Raw genomic sequence first — 14,654 nt, 5'->3', positions numbered from 1 at the left:
CCTTCCATATATACAGTGATGTAACTGGCCTCAGGAGATTAAACAAATCCTGCTACAAAAAAGGGGGCGGGGAGCTGAAGTTACACAGTGAGGGGAGCTCTGACAGCTGATTGGAGAGAAAGAGGGTATGCAGTATTCACAGCGTCTCCCCGCAGGGATGTAGTCCCAAGGGAGGGGACGAGCACGCTGACTAACCCCCAGCCAGAACGGTTGGATGATGGGGGCAAGCTTACTGAGGAGAAACAGGAAGTGAGAAATTCAGACAAAGAAAAAAACATTTAGAAGGGAAATTGAAGGAAACGGTAAGTAAACCAACAATGCACTAGCTTAAAGGAACCTTTTTAGAAAATAACAAACAAACCTTTACAACCCCTTTTAAATACTGGGTGCCCCTGCTGGTCACTTTGATTCCCTATGTTGAGACCTAGTCACTGCAGGACACAGCAGTGATGTAGGGGTTTACAGGAGGAACTAGAGCAGCCAGCAGTGAATCTGCTATTCCACAAACCCAGAAGTGTGGAAAAGGATGAGTGCTGGGAGCAGCACACAACAGGTTTCTGCTCAGAATCTTAAGTGCAGCGATGCGTTCTAAACTGCTTTGTTTATATGAGCTACCCACAGTGGCGTGTGCTTGCTACAGTCATAAACACAGCAGCCATAGTTGCTTTGGTAATTGGGGTTTCTTCTGTAAATGTAAAACAGGGCACTCGGCTCAAAGCAGCTGCAGCTTTGCAGGGGATCACGAGTTGGCAAAGCTTTGTTTAGGTGTGCCTCTGACAGTGGGAGAGCACCTGGCTTTAGAATACCATAGACTGCGGGCAGAACGTCAGTCCCCATTACCCCATTGGGGTAAACACGGCTCCCAGAACACAGCGGGGACCCGTGAACGCAGCGCGACTCGCGCATGCGCCGTAGGAAACCGGGCAGTAAAGCTGCAATGCTTCACTTCCTGGTTCCCTCACCGAGGATGACGTTGGGAGCAGCAGAGTGATGAGTGATTGCTCGTCTTCTGCAGCCGACGGCGCTGGACTCCAGGACAGGTAAGTGTCCCAATATTAAAAGTCAGCAGCTGCAGTATTTGTAGCTGCTGGCTTTTAATATTTTTTTATTTATTTATTTTTTTTTACAGCAGAGCTCCGCTTCAAGCAACGTTTTCATAAATGGGGGCGTGACGTACGTATGCGTTCGCTTCTGTGTGCGGGGACAGGGGCGCTTTAAAACTTTTTTTTTTTTTTTTTTTTTTTACACTTTCCCTCTTTTTTTTTTTTTCTTCACTTTTTATAATTTTTATTCCTGTTGCAAGGCATGTAAATATTCCTGGTTATAGTTATAAGTATGACAGGTCCTCTTTATGGTGAGATTTCTCCTCCCAGACAGGAAAGCCTGAGAGCAAAAGAAAATAAAAGATCTTGGCCTTTGCCGCCGAGTCCCCAACAATGTGCACTGGGCCAAACGTGACGTTATAACGTCGCGCCCGGGTCTCTGAAGGTCATAGATTGTCGCTATGAACTGCCGCCATGATTGTAGTTATGCTGCAGGGAATGCCCGCCAGCCGAAAAAGATGATATCTGGATGATACCTGTAGCTGCAGGAGTCATTCAAATGTCTTTACTCAACATCCAGGATGTCAAAAGACGTACCTTGGGCAGGAAGTTGTGAAAGGTAAAGGAAATGCTTAGATCGTTTGAGCATAAAAGGTAGCAGAGTCTCTTAAAGAGGAGTTCCGCCATTTTTTTTTTTTAAGTCAGCAGCTACAAAAAGTGTAGCTGCTGACTTTTTAAATAATCGGACACTCACCTGTCCCACGGTTCAGCCATGCATTCGAAGCCGCGCTCCTCTCCCCTCCTCTACATGGCGCCACCATCACTACTGTGGGCGCCCGGCTGTGGCTTGAGTTACAGTTTGCAGTTCAGGTGCCTAAACAATGGGTGTATCTGTAAGCAACTCATTTTTATTCCTATGTTAATATTTTGGCTATGAAATATGATTTTCAACATGAAACTTAAGGGGGAAACGAAAATGCCTTTCTTCTGTATTATTTTACAATAAATATAGGCTTTTTGTTCTCTTTTGATCAGAGGAATGTGAAAACAAAAAGTTCTACTGTTGATACAAAGTATACATTCTATTCTATAATATATACTGAAACTTAAAATTCTGGTAAAAAGCAGTTTACAAATTTAAATGAGGGCCTTCTGTTTTTCATAAATAAAAATAAAAAAATAGATGGGGAATCTTTAAACTGCACATGCATGCCCAGAAAAAATGTCTCAAGATGGGAGAGGGGTGTGGTGTTTTTTTTTTTTTTTTTTTTTTCGTTGATTTGGCGTGTGGAAGACGCCATATTCCATGGAATTTTGTGGTACATATGACTAAATAGTAATTCCTATCCCCAACCAATACCCACTCCTTGTTTCATTCTTTTGTGCATATAATCTGCAGTTCTTTGAGCCTTTTATGCCACGTACACACGATCGGTTCATCCGATGAAAACGGACCGATGGATTTTTTCATCAGATATCTGATGAAGCTGACTTTCATCAGTCTTGCCTACACACCATCAGTTAAAAATCCAATCATGTCCAAAGCGGTGATGTAAAACACGACGACGTGCAGAGAAAAATGAAGTTCAATGCTTCAGAGCATGCGTCGACTTGATTCTGAGCATGCGTGGATTTTTGACCAATGGATTTGCCCAGAGACGATCGTTTTTTTCTCTCAGTTTTTTAACCATCAGAAAATTTAAAAATGGGTTCCATTTTTTTTTTTCACCGATGGGGGGGGGGGGGGGGAAACGATGGGGGGGGGGGGGGGGGGGGGAAACGATGGGGTTCACACACGATCGGTTCGTCCGATGAAAAACGGACCGGTTTCATCATATGAACCGATCATGTGTACAGGGCATTACAATAACCCTAAACGAATGTGTGTGGTTTTTTTTTTTTTTTTTTTAGTACCAGATAAAACGCACCAAACTGAGCCCCATGTTGCACAAAAAAAAAAAACTCTCTTCCAAACGCAGCTAAACTCGGCATTTAAACAATGCATAATGGTTAATATCTGTTAAGTAATTCAGGAGAGGATTTAAAACCTAAAGCCTAAAGGAGGTCAATTTAAGTTTAACCACTTAAAGACTAAACATTTTTCTGACATTTGTTGCTTACAAGTTAAAATCAGTATTTTTGGCAGAGACCCTAGAGAATAAAATGGCAGTTGTTGCATTATTTTGTCACACTGTTTGCGCAGCGATCTTTCAGACGCAATTTTTTTGGGAAAAAATACACTTCAATTAATTAAAAAAGAAGAAATAAACACTAAAGTCAGCCCAATTTTTGGGGATAATGTAAAAGATGATGTTGCGCCAAGAATCGTGATCTTTATTCTAATCCAAAAAAAAATTGTAATTCTATTTTTTTTCCAGAATCGGGCAGCTCTTATTTTTATCCTATCTAAAAATAAAAAATAAATATATATATATATATATATATATATATATATATATATATATATATATATATATATATATATATATATATATATATATATATATATATATATATATATATATATATATATATATATATATATACACACATACACATACACATACACATACACATACACACACACACACATATATACATACACACACACACAAGCTTTCGTCACAGTTCTGATGAGTAATGGTGGCTGTTATAGACCTCAGCACAAATTTATGTAAATTCTGATCGCCATACTCCTCATTTCAGCATTCATTTATTGGTTTCCGGACATTACGACAATCATGTAAAAATCTTAAGAGAAAACGACTTGCTAGAAAACTCAAGTTGGTATGTGAAAGGTGTGGAAGTGTAGGAGGTGCATGGCATACCACTAACTGGCCAGAGAGCCACGTAACTAGTAGCTTTATGCATTATATTTGGGCTTAGCGTTTGCATTGAATAACTTTATTTAATCTTCTAATCCAATTGTGGCATTTTCTGATGTTCAGCTGCTCGGAATAAAGTAAGCCCAGCTACAGCAGAAGTGTGAAACGCTGCTTGCCCTCTGTCTTCGCTCATGTATTTCTTATCCATTGTGTTATTTTATTTCTTCTAGCTCCTGCCAATCCCAGATTCCATGCCAATCTCTCCAGATGATGGAGAACATGCAGACATTTACAAGCTGCGGATTCGGGTTCGAGGAAACTTGGAATGGGCCCCACCAAGACCACAGATCATCTTCAACATACACACCGCTCCAACGTATGTTCTAAGAATACAGCCGTTTGTTAGCGTCTGAGATTTGTCCTATGACGTTTATCACATGCTTCCAATTTTTACAGGAAGAAGGTAGCGGTCACAAAGCAGAATTACAGATGTGCTGGATGTGGTATTAGGATTGAACCTGGTAAGCTAGCTATGTGTGACGTTTTGTAATGCTGAATTCCAGGCAGATAAGAACGACACGCATTAATACAATTCTGTATTCATTAAGAATGTTTTTTTTTTTTTTTTTTTTTTAGGATAAGTTCACTTTTGGGAACATGTTACATCAGGGATATGCAATTAGCGGACCTCCAGCTGTTGCAGAACTACAAGTCCCATGAGGCATAGCAAGACTCTGACAGCCACAAGCATGACACCCAGAGGCAGAGGCATGATGGGACTTGTAGTTTTGCAACAGCTGGAGGTCCGCTAATTGCATATCCCTGTGTTGCATGTTTTACCTGTTTACAGGATGGAACATGTAACATATTCCCAGTGTTGCAGCCGCCACCCTCTTGTAACAGTACGGGGAGAAGTTTGCATCATTCATACACACAGCTCTGTTTGTGAATCAACTACAGGTCTCGACATCCTTTGCGGCTGTCAGCTTGTAGTTCTCAATGAACCAACACGGTGCTGCTGAGCACTCTGAGAGTTCATGGAGTCTTCCAGCCAGTGTGACTGCCTGTCCATACAATGTGCAGCCAGACCGCTTACACTGAGTCTGCTGGAGTTCTGCATGGCACCAGCGATCTGGTGTTGGGCTACACCGATTGCATGTGAATACTCACCTTGTACAGAGACGGTGTCCATCTTGGATTGACGGTGTCTGTATAGTGAATTCTGTACACAAACTGGTGGCCCCCTAATCGGCTTGTATGTGGCCATGGTATAGTGTTACTACGCAGCAAACTATCTGTGGCTAAACTGCCGTATGATTGTAGCTTTATGGTATAAGGGGTTTTGAAGAGACAAAGTTACTGCATTTAAAGTAAATAGATCTAGTTTTCTGTTGAATGACCAAAAGGACCCAGGTAACCAGTGTACCTAAAGCCAGCTGACCCCACTTTGGAGACTATATTTATTTTTAACTACATTTTCCTTGGCCCATTAATAGCAACTGCTCATTCCTAATGAACTGCATTCTAAATAAATGTAAGAAATGTTGACTTATTTTTTTTTTTTTTTTTCATACCTCACGTTGCCAATTTCTGACACTCTCAAACTGTTTTTGATCCCAGAATGTCTAAAAACATCAATGTAACCTACCATCAACAGTTTGAAATTATTATAGCAGTCAATAGTAGGTTGCTTTGACTGGTTCTCATATTGAATTTGTTGTGTTGGAATTGTTATGTATGACCAGCATTAGAGTGCTCAACAGAGCTTTTGTCTTGCAAGGCTTATATCTTTATGACTGTTTTTTGTTTTCTTAGATTACATCAAAAGGCTACGCTACTGTGAGTACTTGGGGAAGTATTTTTGCCAGTGCTGTCATGAGAATGCTCAGTCGGTCATCCCAGGACGCATTTTGAGGAAATGGGACTTCAGCAAATATTATGTCAGTAACTTTTCTAAGGACCTTCTCACCAAAATTTGGAGTGATCCTCTATTCAACCTCCACGATATAAATAGTGGCATGTACCGCAAAGTAAAAGCACTGGAGCAAGTCCGGGTAGGTGCCCTGTATATAATGAATCTGACTGCTATAAACGTGCAAATGGTCTGTTTAAGAACAGTTGTTTTTTTTTTTTATGATTTTTTTTTTTTTTACAATAGTGCTTGGTATAATGGCGCCTGTATATTCTATTTTACAGTTACTAAGAATACAGCTGGTACATCTGAAGAACATGTTCAAAACTTGCAGACTGGCCAAAAAGTGAGCTCTTCTTTTGAACATATAGAGTATAGAGTGTATTGCTCAGTTTGTACTTTACCTAATTCTATGTTAATATTTTGACTATGAAATTTGATTTATAACCATGGGATGTTTTTCCACAGCATACTTGAATTATATGACAACGTACCTGGACACCTTACTGAAGACCTTCATCTCTTCTCCTTGAATGACCTTACTGCCATTAAAAAGGGGGATTTGGGGCCCCGATTAAAAGAGTTGGTGAGGCTTGGAACCTTACATGTGGAAAAATGCATGGTGAGAATTTACATTAGTTTGTAAAGAATTTCCTCTAGCTGCTCGGGTAGTTTTATTTTTTTATTCCCCCCCCCCCCATCACGTGAAAGTGAGAGCGATGCTTCTTCCTTCAGCATGCGCTCAGATCAAGAGAGCCTTTTAGCACATCAATCCACTGATTGTAAGTGCAATGTTTTCCAAGTTCCTGCGCAAAAACAAATAATAAATGCACATTTTATTATTACCGTATTTATCGGCGTATAACGCGCACTTTTTTCCCCTTAAAATCAAGGGGAAATCGGGGGTGTGCGTTATACGCCGATAACATGTTCTTTTGCCAATGGGGGGGGCGGGGATTGGGCGGGGGTGTCGTGCCGGCCGTCCTATCTCACAGCGAGTCCTTTCTCTCATCTTTTTGCTCCTCCTCCCCCTCCGACTGTAGCTTTCAGATTGGAGGAGGAGAGGAGGAGGAGGAGACTGTGTGGTTTGAGCGGGGGATCTCTGATCAGCTTCGCGGGGACCCGTGGGGACCCGATCCGGCGCGGTCTTGGAACGGGAGACCCGATCCGACGTGCAGGGAGTAAAGAAGACTGCTGACGCCGAAGCTGGGTGAGTGGAGCGGAGCGGCTCATGCTGGGGACAAGAGAAGCAGGTAGGAGGGCAGACTATCCCCCCCACCCATACAGCACTCGCCTGAAGTCCCAGGCGGAAGCAGTGCAGGCAATTTGAAAACAAGCGTGCCGCCTTGATGGGACAGGATCTGTGTGCTGAAAACCTGTAATGTGCTAAAATCGTGTAAAGTGCTGAGATCGATGTTTAATATGCTCATATCTATGTGTAATGTGCGAGGGGGGGGGAGCTTTGGTCTGTAATGTAAAGGGGGGTCTGTGTAATGTGTAGGGGGGGTCTTTGGTCTGTAATGTGCAGGGGGGGGTATTTGGTCTGTGTAATGTGCAGGGGGGGGTCTTTGGTCTGTGTAATGTGCAGGGGGGGGTCTTTGGTCTGTGTAATGTGCAGGGGGGGGGGGGGGTCTTTGGTCTGTGTAATGTGCAGGGGGGCTTTGGAATATAAAAGGGGCTGTTGAAAAGTTTTTTTCCTGAAACTTGCCTCTTAAAATTAGGGTGCGCGTTATACGCCGGTGCGCGTTATACGCCGATAAATACGGTAATATGCATTTATTATTAATTTATTATTATTATAACAAATATATATAAAAAGCAAGTAGGATGGGACTATAGTGGTGCAAACAAAGTCAAACTAAAATAGCAGTATGATAAAATCTTTAAAATGTATTAACAAAATTATCTAAAAAGTCATGTTTAACCACTTACGGACCCCCCACTGTATATATATACGTCCTCTTTTTAAACATGGATATCTCAGTAACGGCAGCAGCTGCTGCCACAACTGAGATATCCATGTTTTCAGCTGGCGGCCGTGTAAACGATAACGGCGGTCTCCGCGGCGGATTCGCCGCGAGATCGCTGTTATCGGTGGCGGGAGAGGGCCCCCCCCCCTCCCGCCGCTTTTCCGCGCCCTCCGCCGCTTACCGGAGCCGTCGGTAGCGGCGGAGGAGATCCGATGCTGCCGCCTGGAGAGTGAGGACTTGAGTGAGGGCAAGATGGCCCCCACCCGTCCTCATAGCTCTGCTGGGCGGAAGTGACGTCAAAACGTCAGTCCCGCCCAGCCTCTTAAAGAGACAATTTTTTTTCTGTCATTTTTTTAAATGACAAATTTTCCTTTTTTTTTTTTTTTTTTTTTTTGCATTTAAGCCTAAATATGAGATCTGAGGTCTTTTTGACCCCAGATCTCATATTTAAGAGGACCTGTCATGCTTTTTTTCTATTACAAGGGATGTTTACATTCCTTGTAATAGGAATAAAAGTGATCTTTTTTTTTTTTTTTATATTTTAGTGTAAAAAATAATAAAATCAATAAAATTAAATAAGAAAACAAAAAAAAAATTTTTTTAAAGCGCCCCGTCCTGACGAGCTCGCGCGCAGAAGCGAACGCATACGCGAGTAGCGCCCGCATATGAAAACGGTGTTCAAATCACACAAGTGAGGTATCGCCGCGATCGTTAGAGCGAGAGCAATAATTATAGCCCTAGAGCTACTCTGTAGCTCAAAAAATGCAACTTATAGAATTTTTTAAACGTCGCCTATCTAGATTTTTAAGGGTAAAAGTTTGACGCCATGCCACGAGCGGGCGCAATTTTAAAGCGTGACATGTTGGGTATCATTTTACTCGGCGTAACATTATCTTTCACAATATATAAAAAAATTGGGCCAAATTTATTGTTGTCTTATTTTTTAATTCAAAAAAGTGAATTATTTCCAAAAAAAGTGCGCTTGTAAGACTGCTGCGCAAATACGGTGTGACAAAAAGTATTGCAATGACCGCCATTTTATTCTCTAGGGTGTTAGAAAAAAATATATATAATTGGGGGTTTATTTTCTAGCAGAAAAAAATGTTTTAGTCTTGCAAACACCAAATCTGAAAAACACCTGAGGTCTTTAAGTGGTTAAAAAGACATGGGCTTAAAACCCATAAATGTGGCCAGTGAACTGTTCAGAGCAGCATAGAGTTGAATCCCAACATTTTCGATCTTTGTATTGGGCTTCTTCAGGGGATGATATCCGCTTGGGGTCTCGGCCTTCTAATACACAAGGATATATGAATAGGATACAATAAATACATAATACATTTTATACACACACACACACACACACCATTTATATTGGATGGTGAAGTGCTAAATCCACTGCAAAGCTTGCAGGTTGCCACAGGAGGCAGACACAGACCAGACTAAAAAATATGCCTGCCACAGATCATGTGGGCCGTGTGTGTCCCTGTATGTCTCCGGCAGCTTCCTAGCCAGAATGTTGGCCATTTATATGCCTACCACCCGTCCGACGTACGGCCAGGTGCAGACGTAATGGCCCGCCGCACATGCGCCGTCACTGTGTTGCCTCAATCTCCTCAAAGTTGTGAGGTCCTAATGCTCTAGGATCCACAGGGCGGGATGGGCACCCCTAGTTGGTGGGAAGACTATATCGCAATTAAAGACCAAAACCCAGGGCGATCAGAGATGGTATTGATCGTGCTGGGAGAGGAGTCGATGGAACTAGAGGGAATGGAACCAAGGAACAGCTCCACAGGACAGGAAGGCATAAGGTGGCACGAGGACTGGGGTAGAACCAGAGGCAGCAGCACCTGGCAAATACCCCCTGGGTGTCTGTGCAGTCACCCAATACTCAAACTTGGTTAAAGAGCACTTCAGATATACAACACAGATAAGGGAGGAAAATACACCCAGTGTAGCATATAATAAATGAGACAACACAAAACTGATAAAGGGACTATTTGCTATTGGATGGCCAAAATTGCTGAAAAAAGGATTTTAACGTGTGTGATTTTAACGTGTGTGTATCTATCTATTTTATATATATATATATATATATATATATATATATATATATATATATATATATAGGTAGATAGATATTATAGATAGATAGATAGATAGATAGATAGATAGATAGATAGATATTATATATAGAGATAGAGATAGAGATAGATAGAGATTATAGAGATAGAGAGATATATAAAAAATTATGATTTTATTTTTTGCATAGGGCAAACTTGGCATTTAGAAGTGGACCTTTACATTAGAACTTAAGAGGGCTCTATGCCTCTTGCAGTTTCTTTTAGTAAAGTGTGGAATGTAAGCTGTACATTTCAGTATTGATACTTACTACCACGTGTTGATTAAAATGAATACTGTATCCCAAACACTGACATGTACATTTGCTCATACAGTATAATGTCTTTAAAACTTGATAGCCTAACATAGCAAGCATAGATGTTGCTGCAGAACCAGTAAAAAGATTTGGATTGATATAAAACGTGTTATATTTCTAAAATTGATTACAGCTAGGTCTATCTATGCTTTGCTTTATTTTCTTCTTCATTGCACTTTTCTCTTGTCTTGTAGTTGTGCCAAGCTAAAGGCTTCATTTGTGAATTTTGTCAGAGTGATGAGGTCATCTTTCCCTTTGAGTTGTCTAAATGCCGGAGATGCGAAGGTATGTTCCACAGCAAACTAGCTATATTCATCAGGTGCAGGAGTAGGATTTTAGATTTAAAGTGGTATTCAGATTCTAAATACAAATTGCAATCTGGAATTGCATAGGGAACTGGTAGCTAAAGTCATTTTTAAGTCAGAAGTTTTTTATCCTAATGCATTTTCAATGCTTTAAGATCAAAAGCCTTCTGTGTGCAGTCGCTCCCCCTAATACCTGAGCCCCATCTAGATCCAGCGATGTTGCACAAGAGACCAGGCTGTCCGGGACTTCCCTCCTCATTGGCTGAGACAGCAGCATGGTGCCATTGGCTCTCCCGCTGCTGTCAAAGTCAGTGAGCCAATGAGGAGAGAAAGGGAGGCTTGCCCAGGTCGTGGGTTAGTGTCTGAATGAACACAGGGAGCTACAGCTCAGCTTGGGTGCCCCATAGCAAGCTGCTTGCTGTGGGGGCCCTGAACAGAGGGAGGGGCCAGTAGCATCAAAGAGGTACCCAAGAAGAGGAGGATCTAGGCTGCCCTGTGCAAAACCATTACACAGAGCTGGTAAGTATAACATGTTAATTATTTTTAACGGAAAAAAAATTAGTTTCTCTTTTAAGTACTGTGTTTTTGGTACTCTTTCTCGGTGATTAAACATTTTATATACAAGCACATTTGAGGATTCATGGCACAATTGTGAAAGGGGTGAATTGGTGAACAAGAATGAATATGCACACAACCTGTTGGTGGAATAACAATGACCCTGTTTAAGAATATGATTGATAAAACCAAAATGTGCAGAATTTATCCCTTTTTGTACATATTGGCCCGGATTCACAAAGCACTTACGCCGACGTATCTCGAGATACGCCGCGTAAGTGTAACTATGCGCCGTCGTATCTGTGCGCCGTGCCCACAATCTGAGATACGCCTGAAAATAGGCTTCATCCGACCGACGTAACTTGTCTACGCCGTCGTATCGTGGGCGCATATTTACGCTGGGTGCATTTGCCGCTCCCATTGATTTCCTATGCACATATGCAAATGAGGGAGATACGCCGATAAGTCATAGTCTGGCGTAAAGTTATTCCCCATATAGGAGGCGCAACTCATGCAAAGGTATGGACCAGGGAACACAGCCGTCGTATCGTGGGCGCATATTTACGCTGGGGGCATTTGCCGCTCCCATTGATTTTCTATGCACATATGCAAATGAGGGAGATACGCCGATTCACGAACGTACTTGCGCCCGGCGCATAATATACGCGGTTTGCGTAAGTCATACGTCCGGCGTAAAGTTATTCCCCATATAGGAGGCGCAACTCATGCAAAGGTATGGACCAGGGAACACAGCAGTCGTATTTTACGTAGTACGTGAATATGGCTAGGTGTAGGTTGCGTTCACGTTGTAGCCAGTGATTCTACGTATCTTAGGCAGTTGTTTCGACGTGATTCTGAGCATGCGCACTGGGATGCGGCCACGAGACGGCGCATGCGCCGTTCGTTTTAAGTACTTCTATGGTGCTTGGCCCATTATTAGCATGGCTCACGCCCACTTCCACCTACGCTGGCTCACGCCGAGGAAACCCAGCGTAGATTTGAGAGCGAGTGGGAGCAAGTGCATTGTGAATCCAGTGCTTGCCTCTCTGCGTCGGCGTAGCGTATATTCGATACGCTACGCCGGCATAACTATGCACCAATGTATGTGAATCCGGGCCATTGTATACGAGACCAAAAAGTAAAGCAAAAATTCAAACTAGTACTACAAATAAAATGTAGGAAATAGAAAAGATTTTTATTGGTACAAAAATTTAAAAAATCAATACTACATTGTTAAAATAACAAGTCCATGCTAAGTTTGTATGGGGTCTTCTGATTTTCTCCTTAACTTTTTGTGTTGGTGACATGCATGTTTCACCCCTCCTTTTTTTCCCTTTCACTCCAACAGAATGTAAAGCTTGCTATCACAAAGGCTGCTTCTGCTCTGATCACTGTCCAAAGTGTGAACGCTTACGGGCAAGGCGGGATCAAATGGCCAAGCAAAGCCTTGAATCCTACAACTCTGAACCTGAAGAGGAGGAGACGATACAGGAAAGAGAGACTGACTGTCCTGAATAGGGAGGAAGGGAACAAAATAGAAGAACCAAATGCACCTTATCCCTGGGCTACAGGTTCCACAGCACCTTTGGGTTCTACAACAAAACTCTTTGAGTTATCATATCTGTTGAACCAAAATACTTCTATTAGTAACAGCTCATCTTACTTTTATTCCAAAATTGGACCCTTTACTTGTCCGTAATACAGAAGTGTAACTTGGTTAAAGCTATAGGACTGTGAACTTTGTTTTCCAAGTACAAGTCAACGTAGAGCAAATCCTCGTGTTAGGATTTTGGAATGGAGCTCAAACTCGCTGACTATGACAAAGCTGGACAAGTTGGCCACACATGGCTTTGCTGTTTGGCCTGCTGTCTGTTGTTGACCGGTATGTCACACCCCAAATTTAAATAATTTTTCTGGAATAAAGGACATGTCAGATTTCCACAGGGTGTGGGGAACACTTGTTAGGAACAAATGATTGAATAATCTGTAGGCTTGGTTACATTGCTGTTCCCTAATAGTGGTAAATCAAGTGTCTCACTTCAATGGCTGAGGGGGCAACCAGGTCTTCCACCTATATAAGCAGATTGCAAGATTGACAAACTAACAGTCATGAAAGTCATACTTGTGACTTCAGCTCTCTGCTTGTGTGGTTGATTTTGTCCAAAAAAAAAAAGGGATATGTGTTGCCTCCATGGCAGAATTTCGGTCTGTTTTGTTTCGCTCTTGGGACTATTATGAGCTTAACACTGAACTTTCCAGTTAGTTACCACATTATGGTATTCATTTCCACATAATAAGATGTGCGGTGCAGAAAGCGCACGAGAGCCCACCAGGTGACTTTATCTCACATGGTCCTTGCCTTTATCCTGGTTGCTCTCTTTATCTATTACTTCTACTGTTAAATCATACAGCTTTTTAGCACAATTCTAGAAACGGGTTGCATAGTCCTGCCGTAACCCTACAGCTACAAGAATTCAATGCTTGAAACATGATTCTCAAATAAAAGGCCTGGCCTTCCTATTCCAATCTTGTTGGTTGAACTAAAAAAATAACGCAAACTGACAAAGACTAAGTGGCCTTTGGGGCAGCTGACAGTCTCCACGTGTATTGCACTAATGTACTAATTGATTGTATACCCAGCCACAGTATTGATTTGTCCAAAGTGTTGAACATTGTTATTGTGTACTCATGTTATTTAAGTATAGGCACTTTCCTAATTCTCTGTTAATGTGATTTATTTAGTTGGAGCTAAGATTCTATGTAAATGAGCTACTACTGGAATGTAATATAACACAGGTGAGGTGTCCTTCACATGTTCTAATTTTTGGCAGCTCATGAACACTCTCCTGTGCCTGTTTTTTGTTGTCTACTACCTCTCTGCACTTACACTGGACTGATTTGTCTTGGTGTGAAGGTGCTAATGCAGAGTTCTTCTTATTTTTCTCGTCTTTTTTTGTTTGTGTGTTCATATAGCAATATATTCATAAGCTAACACTGATCATTATATGCACATTTTTTTTTTTAATTCAATATGGTCATTCACCAGCCATAGCGGATATAATTTTAAGAGATAAATCTGTATCTAACTTTGTAAATAACTAGTAAACTGCCACCTCCTTGGTCCATAAGTATTGTGTTTTCATGTCACAAATGAAGAGTTGAGTTTTGCTTCTCAAAAAAGTGATGTGTCTACATGTTTCTAATATTAATACTCCGTTTCCTTCTCAACTGGCATTGTGAAAGTTCTAGGGTGGGCTATATTCTTATGCTACAACATGATTGCTACCATTGCTTGTAGGTTGATTGTAGCATTCATTATATCTGGTACAGCAAATATTCATCTTACAAAGGGATGTGTCCTTTTTTAGAGTTTGTTTCCAGTAGATTTTTTATTTGTGTATCTTTTTAAAAAATCTAAGGTTGAACATAAGGCTTGCTGCATTGTATCAGAAAAATTATGGCGGCATTCCCACAATGTTTTTATGCGATACAATTTTGGAGTGACTGGTCCTTATTTCAGGTGATTCTCGAGTTGAAGAGTAGCATCTTTTAGTCTGTAATTATCCTGTATAACAATTCTCCAAAGTTATAGTCTGTGGAGAAAATGTTT

At 41.5% G+C, this 14,654-nt stretch overlaps 1 protein-coding gene across 8 annotated transcripts in view; it reads left to right on the top strand.

Moving 5' to 3' along the window:
• Positions 1 to 14,167, top strand: part of RUBCN (rubicon autophagy regulator) — a 62,092-nt gene extending 47,925 nt beyond the window's left edge. For all 8 annotated transcript variants that reach the window (XM_040349668.1, XM_040349675.1, XM_040349674.1 and 5 more), the window contains 7 exons: positions 4,099 to 4,244; positions 4,325 to 4,389; positions 5,684 to 5,922; positions 6,065 to 6,126; positions 6,249 to 6,402; positions 10,379 to 10,469; positions 12,393 to 14,167. In XM_040349668.1, coding sequence (XP_040205602.1) covers positions 4,099 to 4,244; positions 4,325 to 4,389; positions 5,684 to 5,922; positions 6,065 to 6,126; positions 6,249 to 6,402; positions 10,379 to 10,469; positions 12,393 to 12,562 — 927 coding nt within the window. In that variant the 3' untranslated portion in view covers positions 12,563 to 14,167. The remainder of the gene's footprint in view (positions 1 to 4,098; positions 4,245 to 4,324; positions 4,390 to 5,683; positions 5,923 to 6,064; positions 6,127 to 6,248; positions 6,403 to 10,378; positions 10,470 to 12,392) is intronic.
• The last annotated feature ends 487 nt before the right edge of the window (positions 14,168 to 14,654 follow it).

The sequence above is a fragment of the Rana temporaria genome, chromosome 4, assembly GCF_905171775.1.
Source record: "Rana temporaria chromosome 4, aRanTem1.1, whole genome shotgun sequence".
NCBI lineage: Eukaryota > Metazoa > Chordata > Amphibia > Anura > Ranidae > Rana > Rana temporaria.
This window is presented reverse-complemented; position numbering and strand designations above follow the sequence as displayed.